General features: G+C 42.8%; 1 protein-coding gene across 4 annotated transcripts in view; it reads right to left on the bottom strand.

The window, feature by feature from the left end:
* Positions 1-21,094, bottom strand: part of SERAC1 (serine active site containing 1) — a 125,011-nt gene extending 103,917 nt beyond the window's left edge. For 2 of the 4 annotated variants that reach the window (XM_030198407.1, XM_030198410.1), the window contains exons 1-2: positions 245-1,379; positions 64-161 (exon numbers count right to left, since the gene is read on the bottom strand). In XM_030198407.1, the coding sequence (XP_030054267.1) occupies positions 64-161; positions 245-264 (118 nt within the window). In that variant the 5' untranslated portion in view covers positions 265-1,379. Of the gene's footprint in view, positions 1-63; positions 162-244; positions 1,380-20,995 lie in introns of those variants that run through there. The other 2 variants (XM_030198408.1, XM_030198409.1) reach the window with 2 other exon arrangements.

Below are 21,094 nucleotides of genomic sequence, written 5' to 3'. Positions count from 1 at the left end.
GTGCTGAAAACCCTGGAGCACAGTGCCTGCTCTAATTCTGTCTTGTAGAGTGGTGATACTTACGGAGATTCTTCCACTGTAGGCTACTTTTTGTAGCTGGATCAGCTGTTGCTACTCTTCTACAGCAGACCAGACAATAAAGTGCCAGCGACATATTGCATCTGTAGAAAAAACAATCAAATTAGAACCATAATATTACTGCTGAGGTCCCTCACAAAGCTAAGTACTTGTAGGAAGTCACTACCTCATAAACGTTGGCCTCATCTAAGGGATAGGGACTCTCATGTAGATAAAGTATATCTAGGATATCTACTCTCACATCTCACCTTCTCCCTTTCAGGTGATATTTCTTAGCCTCAGTCACTCGCAGATATCCTTGTATAGCAGCAGAGAGCGGGTCCTTGCTCTTGGTTAGCTCTGTTGATATGGCATGCTGGGGATCCACTGCAGGCAAAAACAGAGTAGAAAAATTATGACATTTAAGAAAACAAATACCACCCCCCCTCCTTCCCCAGAGGTTCCTCTGGACTATAGGTATGTCCCTAAATCCTTAACAATGTAAACCAGGATGTCGCATGATGTCATGCTCAGGACAGGTCACTGATTGATCTTCTCCTGCCACCTCTTCATAATACCTTGCTTTTTAAGGCATCTTGGACCCCTGATTTTCGATTAAGAGCTGCCTGAGATCTTCAAGAACAGCCTGGGGCGTGAACTATCTGCCCAATTGTGGTAATGGCCTCAAAAACACTGAAAAAAAGACAGAAAAAAGAGCAAACTCGACGAGGATAAGATGGCAGTGCCTTCAAGACCCCAAGGGCTCAACCATCAGTTCGGTGTGGGTGGCGGAGGTTGCCAAGGAGGTGACAACAGCAATGGAGGCCATCCTGGATAAAAGATTGAGACCTACTGATACTAAATTGGACTGTCTTCAGGGCAAAATGGAGGAACTCAGCCAAGATTTGATAGCCTTTCAGCACTGTGCAAGTGACCTGGAAGACTGAATAATGGCAGTGGAGGATTTCCAGGCCTGAATGCAGAAGGCTATAGCGAAATACAAAGAAAAGCTACAAGACCTGGAAAACAGGTCCAGAAGAAACAACCTGCGCCTGGTAGGTCTCTCGGAAGCACTTAGGGTCAGGGACCTGCAGGACGTCTTTGAAAAATGGCTGGCTCAGGCCTTACAACTCCCAGACAGCTTGGGACTCCTGAGAGTGGAACGAGTTGGGACTAACACACCAGCAAGCCACAAGACCCCAAATGGTTATATGTAAACTTCTCAACTTTGCACACAAAACAGGAATTTTGCAAGCTCTTAGGGGTGGAAAGTGTTAAAGTACTTGCATATATTTCCAGAATATTACAGATACTATTCTGTTTAATATGTGTGCAATTCTGATCACCACATATTGTGGAATTAGAAAAGGTACAGAGAAAGGTGACAAAAATGATAAAGGGGATGGGACGACTTCCCTATGAGGAAAGGCTGAAATGGCTAGGGGCTCTTCAGTTTGAAGAAAAGATGGCTGAGGGGATATATGATAGAGGTCTATAAAATAATGAGTGGGCTGGAACAGGTACAAATGAATCGCTGGTTTACTCTTTCCAAAAATACTAGGACTAGGAGGCACGCAGTAAAGATATAAAGTAGTACATTTTAAATGAATCGGAGAAAATATTTCTTCACTCAACGTGTAATTAAACTCTGGAATTTGTTGCCAGAGAATGTGGTAAAAGCAGTTACCTTAGTGGGGTTTAAAAAAGGTTTGGATAGCTTCCTAAAAGAAAAGTCCATAAGCCATTACCAAAATGGGCTTGGGAAAATCCACTGGTTATTTCTAGGATAAGCGACACTGTTATTGCATGTGTGACTCTAGTCTACTTCAAATAAGGAATCACTTCAAAACAAAATATAGTAGATGGATCCTACTCAAATATACAGCAGCATGTTTTAAGGGGAAAGTCTCATACTGCCATAGGGATGTTCAGTAATTTACACCCACATTGTGGGTGAAACCCTTTTCGCAGACAAAACCCCCTTCCTTCCAAATGTGTTGCTTCAATGAGCATGTATTCACCTAATGGCAGCGTTTAAATATTTTTTTATATATTTCGTCAATTGTTTCCACTATTTTTTACACATAATTTTTGACATAATTGTGCTGAAATTGGCGGGCTTAAAGCGGTCATTTATCTTAATGCTCCGTTAACTCGCTGGACCCCGACAGGTGCCTGTTTCGCGGAAGCTTTGTCAAGGGATCTTTGGTAGTTGCTGATCTTCTAAGAGAAAAAAAAAACTGTCAGCTATCACATAAGTTGTATCAACAACCAAATCAAAAGGTTTGGGCAGTTTCTCACATCTACTGGAACTCTTCCTCATTTGTGCTGCCACCCGAAACAAATGGCGACGGTGGTGGCGTTCTTTTTGAAACTGGAAACCTTTTACACTTAGAATCCAGGGAAAGAAATAACTTAGGACTGCAGATGTCCGATGCTGTTCTTTCTAAATAAACTTGTAATAGTCATTTGCAATCCAATGTGAGCAACTGTTCTTCCTCAGGCAATTGGTGAGAAGGAAGAAAATAAACTGGTAAAGACCAACGATTGGTTCAAGTGAAACTGGAATACCACATTAGGGAGAAATTTTGGGTGCATTCCCAAGAGAATATTGTTCAAAATTTGTGTAAACTGAGGATAAAAACACTAATGCGGCAAGCAGAAGTAATAGTTATCAGGAACAGTCTTCCACCCGAGAAGGTTTACCTGAAACTTGATGTAAAGGTTCAAATGGTGGTAAGGTTAGATGCTTTAGAACCAGATTCAAAACCCAATGCTGTATGGGACCCAGGGGTAGATAAATCCATGCCGGCACCCTCCACTTCCTATCATATTAACAAAGATTTACTACAAATGAGTCATTTATTGGACCCTGTAGGTATTTGGAGAGAGCTGCACCCTTCTGATAGGGATTACACTCACTTATCGAGGGTGCATGGCACCCAAGCACGTATACATTATTTACTGGTATCTCGGAAAGAGTTTGGGCAGGTGCAAAGAACGGAAATAGGGCCCTATGTCATATCAGATCACGCTTGGGTATAGATGGAAGGGTATGTGGGCCCACAGAATTGAGACGAAAGTGGTGGATATTTCCTCTAGATCTCTATAAAGACTCTGTCTTCCAGTAACGGATTTTGGGTTGCTGGAGGGATTACAAGAGGGCTAAATAAGTACTCGAGACAAACCCGATATTATTTTGAGGAACGGTGAAGGCGGTGCTTCGGGGGGAGATAATAAGCTATTCCCATTATGTTAAAAAAGCAAGGGATAGGGAAATTTTGAGACTGGGGGCCCTTCTTCACCAGGCCCGGCAAAGGTTTCTCATGCAGGTAAGCATCGACAACTGTTGGATTTACAGACGGCACTAAACACTCTTCTACACCAGTGGGCCCTTCAATCACAGACATATTTTAGATAAAAGCTATACAAACATGGTAATAAGGCGCGGAGACTTCTGGCACGGCTGGTCAGGCCCAGGGGTGGTCAGCAAAAAATAACTACCATCAGAGAAAAACAGGCAGTAATGTTCACACAGATGAGGCCATTAGTGAGGTATTTCATAAATACTACAGTAGGCTCTATGCAGCGCCCCCAGATATGGGCTTGCCGGGAGAGCTATATTTAGACACCATAGCCATACCAACCAAGAGCATCTTTAAATGCATTGATAACAGAGGATGAGATAGCTCTTGCAATCAATGGTAGCTCTCTACTTAAGGCACCTGGGGAGGATGGTTTCAGGGTGGAATTTTACAAGGTTATGGGCGTGGATATCATACCCTCTTTAACAAATTTTTAAAATAAGATTGTGGAGGAGCAAACATTGACGGCTTTTATGGATATGGCGCAAATAATAGTATTACCTAAGCCAGGAAGAGAGCCCACATGTCCCGAGTCTTATCGCCCTATCTCGATGTTGAACTTTGAGGTCAAACCAAAGGTAATGGCCAAACGACTAGCTCGGGTTCTGCCTAATCTTCTTCATGATTCCCAGGTGGGATTTGTGGGGGGGAGGTCTGTGTCTAGGAACCTTCAGAAGATCCTGACAACATTGGAATATAGGCGGCGGAAGGGTTTCAAGTCCTTACTAATCAGTTTCGATACCAAAAAGGCTTTTGACAGGGTACGCTGGGACTTCCTTTTTGCCTCGTTGACAGCGTACGGGTTTTCAGGTCGATTTATGTCTGCTATTAAAGCGTTGTACTCAACACCACAGGCAAAGGTACTAATTAATGGTGGGGAGTCTAGGTCATTTCCTGTACTTCGAGGGACCCGGCAGGGTTGCCCCCTTTCACCTCTTCTTTTTGTCTTGTCTCTAGACCCTCTGCTGAGGGATATTATGTCAAACCATGACATTCAAGGGATCCAGGTTGGGTCTCACTGTTTTAAGGTGGTAGCATTCGCCGATGATTTGTTAGTACACATTAGAACACCGGTGAGGTCCCTGGGGGCATTACTAGATACATTTTGAGAGTATGGAGATTATGCGGGCTTTCGCCTTAATTTAGGAAAATCAGAGGCATTGCCATCTTCCCAGCAGAGACTGAGGATCCGGGTTCCCCTTACGCTGGGCGGATACTTCATTTTGGTACTTAGGGATTCGGTTGACGATGGAGACTAGGGAACTCTACTGTCTTAATACATCGGCTCTCATGGAGGCCACACGGCAGCAGGTGGGTAGCTGGAGGGATCTACCTCTGTCGTTACTGGGTAGGGTGAGTCTGATACAGATGGTCCAATTTCTGCATTGGCTGTAAGTGCTTCAGACGTTGCCTCTGAAGATATTACAGAAGGACTTGAAGACTTTGTATAGTCTGTTAAGTCGTTTTTGTTGGGCAAATAAGAAACCAAAAACCAAAATAGCCAATTTGCTAGGGAGTTGGAGGCAAGGGGATATAGGGCTCCCTAATTTTAAAAAGTACAATCACGCGTGTCTTATGCGCCACTTGGGCGATTGGTTTGGGCAGACAGACATACTCCTGTGGATATGGAGCGTTCGTTTTATATAACTTTTATTCCCTGTTACATCAGGATAACCAAAATTACCCAGTCATTTGAAGAAAAATGTATTGCTGGGGCCACTATGAGAGGCATGGAGAGTATTGGTGGGGAAATTGGGGGGTGGGGAGATCCGTATAATTCGGATCAGATTTCCATCAGCGGCAACAGTGATTTTAGCCCAGGATTTGAAAACCCTACATTCAGGTAATGGGAACAGTGGGGCATAAGCAGACTAGAACATTTGCCAACACTAGAGGGACAGCTTATCCCCCTAGAAGAGCTACAACCCTGGATAGAGCCCTCATGGACAAATCGTTTTGCATATACACAAATCAAGCACTACATCTCTACTTTGAACAGACCGGATTTAGGGAATCAGTTGGGAGCTAATATCAGAGATTTTTTTCGGGAAGTGTCAGATCGGGGAATGTCCGTGTCACAGCTTCATAGGGCTTTGGATGGGGAAGATTCGGAGAAGGACTTCTCATGAGTGAGGATTAAATGGGAGGAGGATTCTGGGATGCCTTTGGGGAATTAGGATGTCACTGCCACACTCCGAAGCCTACCCCTGTTGGTCACGGATGCGAGACTAAGAGAGTGTGGGTATAAGGTGGTACTATGAGCATATATGACCAGGTCCCAGTTGGCTCATATGGGGGGTTCGGGGGATCCAGGATGCCTTAAATGTGGCCATTCCCGTCATACTCTATTTCATGCCCTCTGGATGTGTCCCAGGATACAGTGCTATTGGGAACAAGTAAGAAGGTTTTTGTCTCACTTGGTAGATCATGAAATCAATGGGTCAATGAAACAAATTTTACTAGATACACAGGGAACATATTTCCCGTTGTCTAGATGGGCTGGCCTTTTGTGCCATAAATTGTGCCCGGTGACTAAGAAAGTCATATTGCAGTACTGGACCTCTCCGGCACCCCCAGAGTACTGGCACTGGAGGAATCAAGTGCATCTTTTGGCCTCTTGGGAGGCCAGAGAGGCAAGGGGGTCTCCTAAGCGTAGGAAATTTTCCTGCAGGTTTGGAATCCATATATACAAAATCTGGGGCCTTGGGGACGCAGTCTTCTCGTGAATACTTTATAGGGGAGATGGGGGGGTATATCAGGTTGTGATACTTATAATACCATTACCATCTCACTGCGGTAATATCAGGCTCAGCCAGCTTCTGGGGAGGGAGGGCGAGGGGATAGTTAAGACAACAGGTCCGGGTGCTACAAGAGTCAAAGCCCTGGGCGAGATCGTGTCAAAAGGGAGGAAGGGTGGGGGGGATAGGGGGAGGGTTTGGGCAGAGGGTTCGTTAAAAGCAAAAAAAGGTACTTGATGGTGTATAACGATGTTAGCACGCAATCTCGCTTATAGTGATTAGGTATTACTGCTGCTGTTTCAACTTGATGTTTTTGCACTATTCAGCTGCCATCAATAAAAACTATTGAACATAAAAAACATAATACTACTAAGATTCAGACTGAGCAGTCCAGCAGCCAGGTGTGCTATCCAGTCTTTTGCATTGCGTCTCACTTGTATGATTATCTCCCAGTTGGTGAGACGTATGCCCGATGCAAAGAGCTCCTCAATCTCACAGAACAAGTTCAGGCTCTTGAGACTACAGTAGCAGACTTGAAGGACCACAGGGAGACAGAAAGCTATCCCAACCCCTTGAGCCTACTGCATGTAATTAATCATTTGCCCCCAGGGACCAAAACCTCTGTTTTGTTCATCAACTTTTTATTTAAACAGCTATCATAAAAACATTTAAATTCCAAAATAGAGTGTTAACACAAAAACTCAAACTGCACTAAGGCATTTAACACAGAGCCTCACTGAAATTTCAACAAAATTGCAATATGAAAATGAAAAGAAAATAATCAACTACTTATCCTGAATTTACAGGCTCAGCGCTGGTCAAGGAGTTCTAACACTCAGCGCTGAGGCTCATGTAAAATACAGTGTTTCGATCAAAAGACCTGCTTCTGGGGACTTTAAACTGTCGCTTGAATAAAAATTATATCGGTGGCAAACGCTGTGCAAAATAACTGGCCAGTACCACTGCAAATGCCTCATGTTAAGTCGAGCCATTGGCAGTACTTGAACTATTACAGCCATATGTCCACGAACATGTGAAGAAACAGTGTATTTTAAGCCTGTAAAATGTATTGGATATTTTCCTACATTGATTATGTTCTGAAGTGTATTTCTATTTGGTCAGCAGGTGGTGTTTCTTTGCTGTAAAGCTGCTACAGAGAACTGTTTTTTTTCTTTCGATTGAGGTTGGCATTCCACCTCAAAGGTAAGCCAACAAGGAATATAATTTTCACAGTTGTTGGGTAAAAGAGATATAATTTGTAAATGAGCAAATGAAGTATCAAGAATTGTTGAGAACAAGATGAGAGCAGAAATGTAAAAGCAGTATTGCTCTTTTACTATTTTAAGGTATGGATGAGGGAATGCACTAGTCTTGGAAGGCATTCAGCATAGTTCTCTTGAGAAAGCACCTGACACATAAAAGCACGTGGTGTCGAGAACTACAGCAGATGAAACAACGATTGCAACTAAGACAATGAAGGATTGGAGTTTTTAAATCACGCTTTTGCACAATTATTGGAGGAAGCTGAGGCTGATCGCTGCACGGAAAATCTACAGGAGCTCTGTATACACCAAAGATCTTCAGTCCCAAGCTAATTTTTTTTGCTTGAATATTTTCAAACAGACAAAGAAAGAGTGTTGAATGGAGAGAGGGAGGGCAGTGCAATGATGTATAATAAATTATACATTGTGCAGTAGACCAGCCGAAGCATGATGGTATATCACTGAGCACTCACATATCGCTAGAATATAGTATAGATATACAACCATCGAGTGAAATGTATAGATGATCACAGATATAGAGCACAGCATAGAGAAAAAAAGAAAGAAAATTGCTTATCATGTAATAACGGTTTCTATAGTATTAATACCTACATATAGTTGAAACCAGAACAATTTTGCTACCCCAGACAGGATTTTTCTTTAGTTTGACACAAACAGGAAGCAAGCAGCAGTATATATTTGAAATATTGTTGACTGGGCTCTGATTGGCCAAGGAGCTCATCTCATTTGGTTTTGAGTTCAGCCTGAGAAGAAAGAGAGACTGATCTCTTTGCTGAGGCTCGGTGAATTATATATCCTGATCTTCTCAGGTACCGTTTAGACAGTACATAGATATTTATTTAGTGTTATAATTGATCCATATTTCAGTTACCTGTTATTGTTTGCCCACTGCACATTTTTTGTTCATTGTTCCAGTGTGACAATAAACTTGTTTAGCTTGTTGACTCTACTGTCTGGAAAGATAAAGAATTCTGGTGGTGTGAGTGTTGGGTCTGATAGAGCTTTCTGGGAACTGTGGTACCACTGGGAGTGTGGCTCCAGTAACCTAGAAATCACTGGGGATAATTTGAGAGTGGGAGACTTGCCCAGAGGCGGTTGTGACCCAGTCGGTGGGAGAAGGGTGCTAGGGTACAGCACAATTGGCAGGTGCAGGCGGACCTGAGCTGTGCTGGAGATAGACCCTCTAAGTGGCTGTGGGGTAACCTTAGGTGGGTGGCTACGCATTTTGTGACAAACACCATCAATTGTCTAGCAGCTATGTGGCTTCTTACGAGGGAGGCAACAATGGCTTGAACTGTAGAAGCTCGATCCGGAGGAAGAGTAGAAGTCAGATTCATAATTCAAAGTAATGCTCTGATGAATTGCAATAATTGGCGTTGGAACAAGGTTTGATGTTTGATAATTTATCAAGACTCCCAAGTTGGTAAGGAGAGAAATTGTTGACTAGAGAGCTACAGACAGTTCTTGAGGGGAAGGTGCTACTACCAGCCAATCGTCCCAGATAAGGAAAGATAAGAATTCCTTGCTTTCTTACTACTACTAACACTTTTCTGAAAACTCCAGGCACTGATGACAGCCCAAAGGGAAGTATTTTGAATTGAAAATGATCACCACTTAGAATGAATCATAAGTATCTTCTGTGTGCGGGATGAATGGGAATGTGTACATACACATCTTTCAAATCTATTGATGCCAACTGCTTTTGGGAATCAGTGGGAGAATGTTGGCCAGAGTATAAAGAAATATTTGGAATAGAAACCTGGAGTCAAAGAAGGATGATGAAGATGTTCTATGGCCTGTGCCTCCAAAAGAGCAAGGACTTCTTCCCGTAGGTTTGTCCACATGGGATTGTGGCAACCAAAGAGGCTATTTTTAACAGGAGGGAGAGTTAAAACAATGTAGACAGTACCTTAATTTGACAATACTTTCACTTGTCCAAAGCTATGAGTTGCTAGTGAGAAACATTGTCAAGCTGCCTCCTACTGGAAGGTGGGAAGGCATGACCATCAAAAAGCAGGAGACAGTTTGTTAGGCTGCTGTTGCATAGATTTCTGTGATTTGCGATCTCTAGTATGCTTGTTTTGCGGAAGTTGTCAAGTCTGATGTGATGTTTCTGAGAAAAATAAGACCATCTTCTGTAATTGTAACAGGAGTTTCTTCCTTGATAATTATTATTATATCTTTTAAAGAAAGAATTAGGTTGCTCAATGTCACCCTCTGCTAAAGCTGTTAAATTATTACAATCATCTTTGATGGAGTTCAATGATCTCCTCAACTTTTATCACCAAACAAATTATGTCCATACAAGGTGCATCTGCAACTTTATCATGAATGTCTTCACGTAGGTTAGAGGATTTAAGCCAAGTCATTCATCTGGCTGATATCGCGATAGCACTTCCTCTGGCTGCTGTTTCATAGGCGTTATGAGCTTCTCTTATCATGTTCTTTGAACAGTCTTCAAAAATCTTGTAGAACTGAATTAAAAGCCTTAGCTGAATCCTTGGCAATGGATTCTGTCATAGATTTCAGTCCATCCAGTACTTTGTATATATACTGTGTCGTGCAGAAATAGTGAGCTGAAATACTTGATCACAATCAGGTCCAGACATTTTTTATCCTTGCCTGGTGGGCAACTGGAATGAATTGTTGAACTTCTATGCTTGCAGAGCACAGATTCAACTACCACTGAATGGTGGGAAAGGTAAAATTATGTTTCTTACCTGATAATTTTCATTCCACTAGTCCCAACAGATCAATCCAGAGACTGGTGGGTTATGTCCTTCTGCCAGCAGGTGAAGATAGAACTTCTGAGGCTCCCTATATGTGTTCATGTGTAGCCACTCAAACCTCAGTACTGTCAATACCAAAGCCATGTGGACCTTCAACGCCCAACTACAGAGATATTCTCCTGTCTTCAGACACCTTTGACAAACTCTGCGACCTCAAAAGCAGGAGGAACTTATGCAGCTCACAGTAAATAAAGAGATTTGTTGCAACATTTGACGAACCACAATGAAACATCTGAAACAACTGCAAACTTGAAACAGATATCAAACAAACAAGATAAGCAGAAATTCCAGGGCAGGCCTCTGGATTGATCTGTTGGGACTAATGGAAAGAAAATTATCAGGTAAGAAACATAATTTTACCTTCCATTGCGTCCCAGAGACTGGTGGGATGTACCCAAGCAGTTCTTAAGTAGGGCGGGACCCAGAGATCCCAGTTTGCAGAACCAAAGCCAGCGTCAGCCCTTGCTGCTACGTCCAAATGATAGTGCTTTGAAAAGGTATGTACTGACGCCTAAGTCGCCAATCTACAAATGTCCTCTAAGGACACCAATCTCGACTATGGCACAGAAGTAGCTTGCGCTCTAGTGGAATGAGCTCACAGTAGAGTAGGCAGATCCTTCCCCGAAGCGATGTACGCTGAAGCAATAGCTTCCTTCACCCAGTGCGCTATCGTAGCCATAGAAGCCTCCTGCCCTTTTTTACGACCCGCAAAAAGCACAAACAGATGGTCAGAGCAACGGAAGTCATTCATAACCTTCAAATATCTGATGATCGCTCGCCTCACATTCGGACATCTGAGAGCGCGAAAATCCGAAGGATGATCCTCCGTCCGAAAAGAGGAAAAACAGAGTTGTTGATTCATATGAAAGCGCAAATGGATCCCTACAGGACAACACCTGTAGTTCAGAAACTCTTCTCACCGAAGAAACAGCGACCAAAAACACCACTTTCAATGTCAAATCCTTCACTGACAAAAGAGACAGAGGCTCAAAAGGGGGCAATTGCAAAGCTCGTAGTACCAAATTAAGATTCCAAGCAGGAATTATCGAGCTCCACGGAGGATGCAGATGATTCACCCCTCACAGAAAACAAATAATATCCGGGTGAAAGGCAAGAGACCCACAAACGCCTCCTGAAACATGCTAAAGCAGCCACCTGAACCTTAAGAGAGCTCAAAGACAGCCCTTTCTCGAGGCCATCCTGCAAAAAAACCAGGATTGAAGCCACCAAAGCTGAAAAAGGCGATATCCGTGCTACCATACACCAAGACTCAAAGGTTCGCCACACTCGCACGTACGCCGTAGAGGTAGAATGCTTTCTAGCTCGCAGCATAGTGGCAATCACTGTGTCTGGATAACCCTTTTTCCTCAAACTTGCCCTCTCAATAGCCATGCTGTAAGACCAAACGGGGATGGATCCTCCTTAACAATGGGACCCTGACGCAACAACCCCCGACGTGCAGGAAGCTGTAACGAGTTGTCGACGAGAAGTCGAATAAGATCCGTGTACCACGGATGCCTGGGCCAATCTGGACCCACTAGAACCACGCGGCCCAGGTGACGAGCCACTCGACCTAGAATCCTGCCCAACATGGGCCATGGCGGAAATACATACAGGAGCTCTGGCAAAGGCCATGGCTGAAGAAGCGCATCAATCCCCAGAGAGACTGGGGATCCCTGCCTCTGCTGAAAAACTGCGGTACCTTGGAGTTGGCTGCATGCGCCATCAGGTCCATAGCAGGAATTCCCCACCGGCTCGTGATCAAAGAAAATGCCTGCTCGGAGAGCTCCCACTCCCCCGGATCCAAAACGTGCCGACTCAAAAAGTGTGCTTCGATGTTCAGGGAGCCTGCTATGGAATGCCTGGGGTTTAACAAATTCCAACTCAGGAGAACAACAAATATCTGAATCTGAAAGCACCTGCTCTGGGAAAGAAGATGTGGAAAGAGAAGGTGAACGATGTCTTCTGGGAGTTGAAGGAGAAGATCTCCATGAATGAGGATGTTGAGAATGAGAGCCATGTCCAAATGGGATAAAATTAAATTTTTCTCTGAGGAACTGGATCCACAATTCTTGCTGAGCAGAATTAGAATGCCTTGATACTCTACTACGAACAAACAGCTGCAGTGATGAAGGTGAGAGAGATGGTCTGTGATTAGTTCTGATGCTGTGCTTAAGGAGTAAATATGACCTTCTTTCAAGCAGTGGGGGAGCCAGCCCCCCCCCCCAATTTGGGTTCAGAGCCCCCCAACTTCTGCTGGTCTGGCTGGTGGGGCTCCCCAAGCCCTGCCAGCAGAAGCTTTCTTGTGGGAATACTTGCCGCCGCACTGCTGCCCTGCTTTCCCTTTCCTCCCTGCGGATGCTCGTTTTCGCGTTTTTGGGGGACGTTGGCAGTCAGCCTGCAGTGGCTCTCAATCATTACTGGTCAATTGAAATCTATGCTCGCCAAAGCTGAAGAAACTGTGAGGACAATGCACACAGTCTCTGTGGGAAGGAGACCCAGTTGTCACATGATGGTGACACCCCGTGTCTAGATTTAGGGCCCATGATTGCAAGGCTTGAAGAGCTTTCTAAGCACAAGAGTCACAGAGATAGTGTCTTCTATTAATAAAAAAAAATGAAGCTTTGTAATTTATGGCTGGGTGAAAAACAAAATCCATAGACCATAAAAGCAAAACCCAGGATCTTGCAAAACAGCTGCAGAATTTAGGCCCTGATCTTAGTGAATCTGTAGTTATGACACGTTTTGCCCAAAAGTTATAAAATGTTAAATATGGCAGTTCAAGTATCAGGTGGAACCATTAACTTGTGCATCCAAGTGAGTTTTCCATGGACAGGAAGAAACCACTTTCCCCCTTTTTACATTGTAGTTCCAACTTACCCCATCGTTTCATGTTTGTCTTTCTTAATCTTTTCCCCATTTTTCTTTTTAGATTGTAAGCTGCCCAGATTGTAAATTTAAAATAAACTTACCTAGAAAACATAAAAACATGATGGCAGAAAAGGACCAAATGGCCCATCCACTCTGCCCATCCTCAGTAATCATTAACACCTCCTTTTCCTAAGAGATCTCACTTGCCTGTCCCATGCTTTCTTAAACTCTGACACAGTCCTCATCTCCACAACCTCCACCAGGTGGCCATTCCACACATTCGCCACCCTTTCCGTGAAAGATTTCTCCTAAGCTTATTTCCTCTTAACTTCATCCTACGCACTCTCATTCCAGAGTTTTCCTTCATTTGAAAAAGGCTCACCTCTTGTACATTAATGGCACTAAGGTATTTAAACATCTCTATTATATCCCCTCTCTACCACCTCTCTTCCATTGTACAGATGTTGGGGTTCATAAGTCTCTCCTTATACATTTTATGACAGAGATAGTTTAACAATTTTGGAGCCACCCTCTGGACCGACTACATCCTGTTTATATCTTTCTTGTAGGTGCGGTCTCCAGAATTGCACAGTATTCTAAATGGGGCCTCACCAGAGACTTATACAAGGGCACTATCATCTCATTTTTCCTGCTGGTCAGCCCTCTCCTTATGCACCCAAGCAACCTTCTGGCTTTGACCATCACATTTTCTACCTGTTTGGCCACCTTAAGGTTATCAGACACAATCGCTCCAAGTCCCACTCTTCTTTTGTACACAGCACTTCACCTCCTATTCTTGTAACCCAAGTGCATGGCTTAGCAACACAGAAGCAGGAACTGAACAGTGGCTTCCCACTGAACTTGGTTCTCAAGCACCTGCTCTAACTAACAAGCTAGTCTTAATTTCTATCTCCCCTTCTCATTATCTCACCCCCAGTTCTTCTTAATCATTCTCTGGGCTCTTATCTCCACCTAACCTTTATTCACACTTCCCCATGTCATCCTTCCCAGACACTCCCTTCTCATGGTTTACTGAATTTGCAATACAGTCTTTCCTGAAACACATAAGGGAATTTGCAATACAGTCTTTCCTGAAACACATAAGGCAGTTTACAGACTAACATTAAGTAGGTTCCTTTGTTTGGCTGAAGGAAAGCAGAAGCTTTTGCATTACTTGCTTCCCCTGCTTTTGGCTTCACAATGAAGTTTCAGCAGTCCAGGCCTAGCAGATCCCATGAGACTATAGGGCTTTGCTCAGGTCAGATTTTATAGCCAAGCAGATGAGGAGGAAGCTAGCAGTCACACATAAGCACTGTTTATCTCCTCCCAATGTAATTATTAGCCAGGATTAAAGACCATACCCAAAAGAGGATGTCCCTGAAGCAGCAGGCAGTAGTGATTCACTACTGTGTCACCCTCAATGCTGTATACTTTATTATGATTCTTTTTTAAAAAAGAAAACCAATGTCACTACAGTGGTTGTTCCTTACACACTGACAAAATATAAAACATATTTTAACTATAAAACAGCAAATATACAAAGACTACATCTAAAACCATGCCTATTTGTTTTTCTTATTAAAGAGTTGAGGACAACTTAATTCTGGTGATACACATGAACGAGCACTATAGAATCCTGTAGGGACCAGATATGCACCTAAGTTCCTTTAGAAACTAGCTTACCAGAAAACTCTTGCACAGTCACAAATACACCTGCTCTGTATGTGCTGGTAGGAATTCACAAGCATGTATGTGCTTTATTCAGTGCCTCATCAAAGTCTTCAGACCCATGTACATTTTTTCGACACTTTGTCTAAAGGACACCTTGATTATATATCAAGGCAGGAGTTTAACAGGTCTACAAAATGTGAAACAACAATTATAGAAATATTCCAGAAGCAAATAGGTAACCAAAAGGTTTTGAAAGCAGCAAGTGTATGACATCTCATGTTTTACTGTGAGTTTTAGTCTGATGGGCACTGCTTTTTCTTTTCCCAAGAAGAGAACACTTCCAAAAAATTAGCTTATACAACAGATAGAACAAATATTAGTACATAATTTATATAAAATCAAGTGGAGTGAAGTGGTGAAAACCCAGACGATAAGCCCTGTTCTGAGGAACTGCATCACTACCTTGTTCATAGGCAAGTTGACCAGTGCCCAAATTAGTGGGGGAACTGCCCAAGAATATTACTTAAACATGCCACCAAACTGACAAGATAAATCTATTCATTCTTTTTTGTAGTCTCATGCATACAGTATCGCAAGCAGGGCAGAATGGTTAGTTTAGTACCAATGAAAGTGTCTTGGATGTTGTATTGTCCACCAAGCAGAATCCCTGACAGTGAGTTTGAAATAGAAGCTGCGCCTCTTTTAACCATTGGCTTTGAATTAGTAAAACAATACACTCTACGTCTGCATTGTGAGAAGGGACAAAAGTGTGTGATTTAACAGTTATGAACATCATTCAATTTTTTTTCAAAATATTTGATCCATTTTTGATGTAGCAGCAAGCTTTCACAAATATCTGTACCACATCCCTCAAATTTGATGTCTCACTCAGGGCAATTCACACACTTCAAAATTTCTCTTGCTTCATTATATATCCAAATACATATTCTGCATTCTCTCACAGAATGTCACACTCTGCATCCAGCCTCTTCCTTTGTTTTTAGACCAGCATTCTTTAACTTTCAGGGAAATGAGGTGCCGAGTCTTAGATCAAGAAGGACAGTGTGCACAGCATTCAATTTTTTATTATTTCTATAATGCAACTCTTCCTTAGATCATGATAATGACTTGCTCTAGAAACTGTATTTCAGGTACCATAATTCAATTTTTTGTACATTGAAGGTTCAAAAATTGCCTGATGTAGCAAAAGCCCCACAGAAGAGTAAATGTCAGTTTCCTCTAATGAGACCTAGGGTTTTGGCCTTAGGGGCTTTATTATTTTTGAAGTTTCCATGCAACTTTTATCATCCTCATTTTAATATTCCCTTATCTCTTGTTTGTCCTGTCTGTCTGTCTGTCCTAATTAGATTGTAAGCTCTGTCGAGCAGGGACTGTCTCTTCATGTTCAAGTGTACAGCGCTGCATACGTCTAGTAGCGCTATAGAAATGATAAGTAGTAGTAGTAGTTGTTTGGTTCCAGTTTTTCCATGCGGCAGTGAATATGCTCATGACAGAATACATACGCCAAAAATATATCATTAAAGAAGCTCATTGTTATACAAATCAAAGAGTTGATGTTATTCTTCTTTCCCAGGAGCAATGGGCTGCTAACACTGCCTGATGCTCCCAGGAAGCCTCTTAAAAGAGATGAGTGCTTGCACTTGGACAACCCCATCAACAGTTACTACGGCTTTCTCTACTGATTATTGGGAGCAGGGGTGGGGGAGGCAGAATAGTGATCCTCTGTTGCTACTGCCCAACTGGGCATCAGATTCAACATGTTCAAAATTGTGTCAGTGTAGCCCTGCCTTGTTGAAGTACCACTAGGGGTCAAGCTCATTTGACAGCCTGACCCCTGGAGTATGAAGGGCTCGATGAAGTCTCTGCTATTTGTATGGATTTCAATATTGGGCATTTGTTAATTAAATTGATTAATTCTTGAGTTACAGGTATTTAAGATGTCTAATTGTTAAATTTTGTTACATTGCTTGTCATATTATTTTGACTATGTAGGTTTATTTATCTCATTTATACCCCACATTTTCCCAACTGTATCAGGCTCAATGTAGCTTACATCGCACCGCAGAGGCGAACGTCAATGCAGTAAATTAATCTAATACAATACTAGATCTACAATTGAAATAATAGGGAGGAAGGGGAAGGAATGAAAAGAACAGAACAGGGGAACCAGGGGAGAAGGGGGGAGGGATGGTATGTACAAAGTTGCCAGTAGATTGAAGTGCATCAGGCAGTGGAGACATATGTTGAGTCCTTGGAGTAGGCTTTTCTGTATAATATAGTCTTAAGAGATTTCCTGAAACTCAGATGGCTGTGGATGATTTTTATAGTTTTTGGTAAAGAATTCCATAAATGTGAGCTTATAAAGGAGAAGGATGACGCATATGTGGATTTATACTTAAGCCCATTGCAGTTTATGTAAAGCCATCTGTATTCGTTTTTGTTTTTGGTGACTCATTAAGTTGGAGCAATAAAGAAAAATATTTTCCACCATTTCCTCACTGGAAGAACAATGGGGCTTGCACAAAACAGTGCCTTGATTGTACACGCAAAAAAGTATGGGACAAGCGTGCACAGCCTGTTGCTATTGGAAAGGCCAGAACTGCTGGGAAAGCCACTGTCGATGAAGGAACATGAAATTGTGTCCTGCTCGAAGAAGAGAAAAGGGAATGAAGGGGTGAAAAAAAAAAAAAGAGATGATGCAGGGAGAGAGAAGGAAAAAGGGAAATGAGGAGGTGCTAGAAGGGAAGGAGAAATGTTGGACAGAAATGTGACACTGTACAGAAAAAAGGAGACAACGAGAAAAAGGAAAATAAGAGGGGAGAGGCTAGAAAATAAAATTGAGAGGAGAGGGAGAAGAAAAAGGGAGGTGCTGGGGAGAAAGGAAAGATGCTAAGAGAAGTAGGGAAGAACGAAGGAAGATGCTGGGAAGACAGATCACTGTTGGGATTAGATGACTACTTTAAAGATCCTGAAAGTTATGTGGTTCTTTACTTAAAAGTTTAACACACATGGGGGCAATTAATTTAAAAGTACCAAAAGTTAGGTACCCAAAAATCTAAGTACTAAGCTAGTACTCTATACTGGCAAATTTGTGTACCTAACCTTTACAGAATTCTGGCATAAGTCAACAATTAGGTGCCTAAATTTAGGTGTAATCACTTATGCTTGCTCTATGGCAGGTGCAAGTGTGTGCTGTGCTTGGGATAACTAACCAGGAATAATTTGGACAGCACTTGCCCAGGTAGTTATCCAGGCACCAGCACTGAATACCAGTTCAGTGGGACTTATCTGGGTAGATTGTAGCTCTTTGAGCAGGGACTGTCTCTCTCTGTGTGTTGGATGTTCAGCGCTGTGTGCGTCTGGTAGCGCTATACAAATGTTAATAATAATAATAATAGGATAAGTCCTGTCAAATATCAACCTCTGATATTTATCCAGAAAATCTGAGTCATTTTCCCCCTGGAGTGGAGGATTGGCCTAGTGGTTAGTGCAGCAGACTCTGATCCTGGGGAACTGGGTTCGATTCCCACTGCAGCTCCTTGTGACTCTGGGCAAGTCACTTAACCCTCATTGTCCCAGGTACAAATAAGTACCCATTCCCTTTATTTTTCATGTTTTTGATCTCACCACAACAAACACTAAAATGTTCCAAGGAAAAATAAAAACCAAAACTGAAGTTTTCTACATGAACTCCTTTGGCTTTCAGCACTCATTTTGCACCAAAGCTTAACTGCAAGCATTCAACCACTCCTGCAACTTTTTAGATCACTTCATATTGTATCTGCCCTTCAAAACCGGCCACTGTGTTGAAGATCTTTGTGGTGCCTGTGAAAGAAAGAACCAGTTCCAGGACCCATCCTTCATGCACCATGCTATACATGCCATGGTGCATGAAGGATTAGTAAGCTCGTCTCAGGAGAGAGACCTTGGGGTGTTGGTGTCTGAGGATCTGAAGGTGAAGAAACAATGTAACAAGATAACAGCCGTGGCCAGAAGGATGCTAGGCTGCATAGAGAGGGGTATAACCAGCAGAAGAAAGGAGATGTTGATACCCCTATACAAGTCGTTGGTGAAGCCCCACGTAGAGTATTGTGTTCAGTTTTGGAGGCCGCATCTTGCTAAAGATGTAAAAAGACTGGAAGCGGTGCAAAGAAAAGCTACAAAAATGGTATGGGATTTGCGTTGCAAACTGTACGAGAGCCTTGCCAACCTTGGAGGAAAGGAGAAACAGGGGTGACATGACACAGATGTTCAAATATTTGAAAGGTATTAATCCGCAAACAAACCTTTTCCAGAGACGGGAAGGTGGTAGAACTAGAGGACATGAATTGAGGTTGAAGAGGGACAGAATCAGGAACAAGGTCAGGAAGTATTTTTTCAAGAAAGGGTGTTGGATACATGGAATGCCCTCCCGCGGGAGGTGGTGGAGATTAAAACGGTAATGGAATTCAAACATGTGTGGGATAAACACAAAGGAATCCTGTTTAGAAGGAATGGATCCAAGGAATCTTAGCGTGTAATTGGGAAGCAAATTCAGTGCTGGGCAGACTTCTACGGTCTACGCCCTGATCATGACTGAATAGATATGGATGGGCTGGAGTGCAAATTTTAAGGGGCTTCGACATTAGCTTCAGAACCTTTAGTATAAGAACAGTGCTTGACTTCTACGGTCTGTGCCCTTAGAATGGAAAGGACAAACCAAACTCAGGCATACGTATAAAGTATTGCATACCATGTAAAATGAGTTTATCTTGTTGGGAAGACTGTATGGACTGTACAGGTCTTTATCTGCCATCATTTACTATGTTACTATCATGCTACTCACCTTTCTCTCCTCAGAATATATTCCATTTACCAGGAATCTGTCATCTAGCAGTCAGTTTGTAATCTAATCCACTACCTCAGGATACACCTCCAGGCTGCTCAGTGTATTCATAAACCTGCTACTTGAAATACAGGCAAATATCTTACTAAATACCAGGTCTAGTTCTACAATCACCCAAACACTGACAATATCTACCTCTACTAAAAACCAAGCTGTGTTCAATCTTACTACTGAGTAGATTACAAATTGCTTGCCATCCTTTCTTTTAATAGGCTTACTGGCCTGTGAAAAGGGAAAACGAACTATTCTCCCCCCCCCCCCACCCCACATTTTGAACTAGTCCATTACTGAAAAATAATGTCTGTAGGTCACATGTTTTCTTAAGGAGATTAAGGATAAATTTGGCTAGATAGCTGATTACAGAAGATGGTTTGTCAAAGAATACATGAAGGAAAATAGATTAGCCGATTCTTAAACAGAGTGGGGGAGTAGCATAGTGGTTTGAGCAGCAGGCTGAGAATGTGGGAAGCCAGTGTTCAAATACAGCTTCTCTCACTCTGAGTAGCTAATTTTTCAAAACTATTAGGGGTGATAAACTCAATACAAGTTATTGCAACCTGGACAGTGAGGTGCTCAAGCACCCACAGCACCAGGCCCCTACACTCTCCATTGGATCATAGGGGTCAACTCTGTGAGTCCTTGAGTACCCCCCTCAATATTGAAAAACTTCCTTGAGCTTGAAAACTGGGCTCCTATGCCCCCGATACTCTGCTTTCCACCATGAACAGCCAGAGCCTTCAAATGGGAAACATAGGGTCTGGGGGAAAGCACAGGATCCAGCTTCCTCTTCTTTGTGATCAGGACTGTAAAAAGACGGCTGGGTTAGCTCAGCTGGATCACCTCCTCCCCTCCAATCCTATGCCTGCCACTTCAAAAGCTACTCGAGTAACTTCCAGAGAGAAAAAAAAGGAGCTGAAACCTGTACCCACCAGTGCAGCTATAAAAAAAAAAAACATATATACAAACTTTCACGCTATACACAGATTGTAAACTGGATTAAAAGGAACCCAGTGGGCGTTTTAGTCAGGGGAGTAAGTACACATACAAATCAAGAGACTGAGAGCTCATTTTCAAGACATTTAGACTTACAAAGTTCCATAGGTTACTATGTAACTTTCTAAGTCTAAATGCTTTGAAAATACGCCTCCAAGTCGGAAGCATTTGGCTAACCGCACACCCTTTTCAGACGACCAATGAACTAGGACCCTCCCAACCCCGCGGTCTGGCATCTCTTCCCCTCCCTAGTCCAGCAGGTTTCCTCCTATCCACCACACAGGTAGCACAACACCTCTCTCATTGTCAACACCCTTCCTACCTTCAAAAATGGTCTAAGACCACCACCAGGCACAGGCAGCATCAGCAGCAATTCATACAAGTCACTCGCATCCAGTCCCGCCCCCTCTGACGCAACTAC

Source organism: Microcaecilia unicolor, chromosome 3 (genome assembly GCF_901765095.1).
Source record: "Microcaecilia unicolor chromosome 3, aMicUni1.1, whole genome shotgun sequence".
Taxonomy (NCBI): Eukaryota; Metazoa; Chordata; class Amphibia; order Gymnophiona; family Siphonopidae; genus Microcaecilia; species Microcaecilia unicolor.
This window is presented reverse-complemented; position numbering and strand designations above follow the sequence as displayed.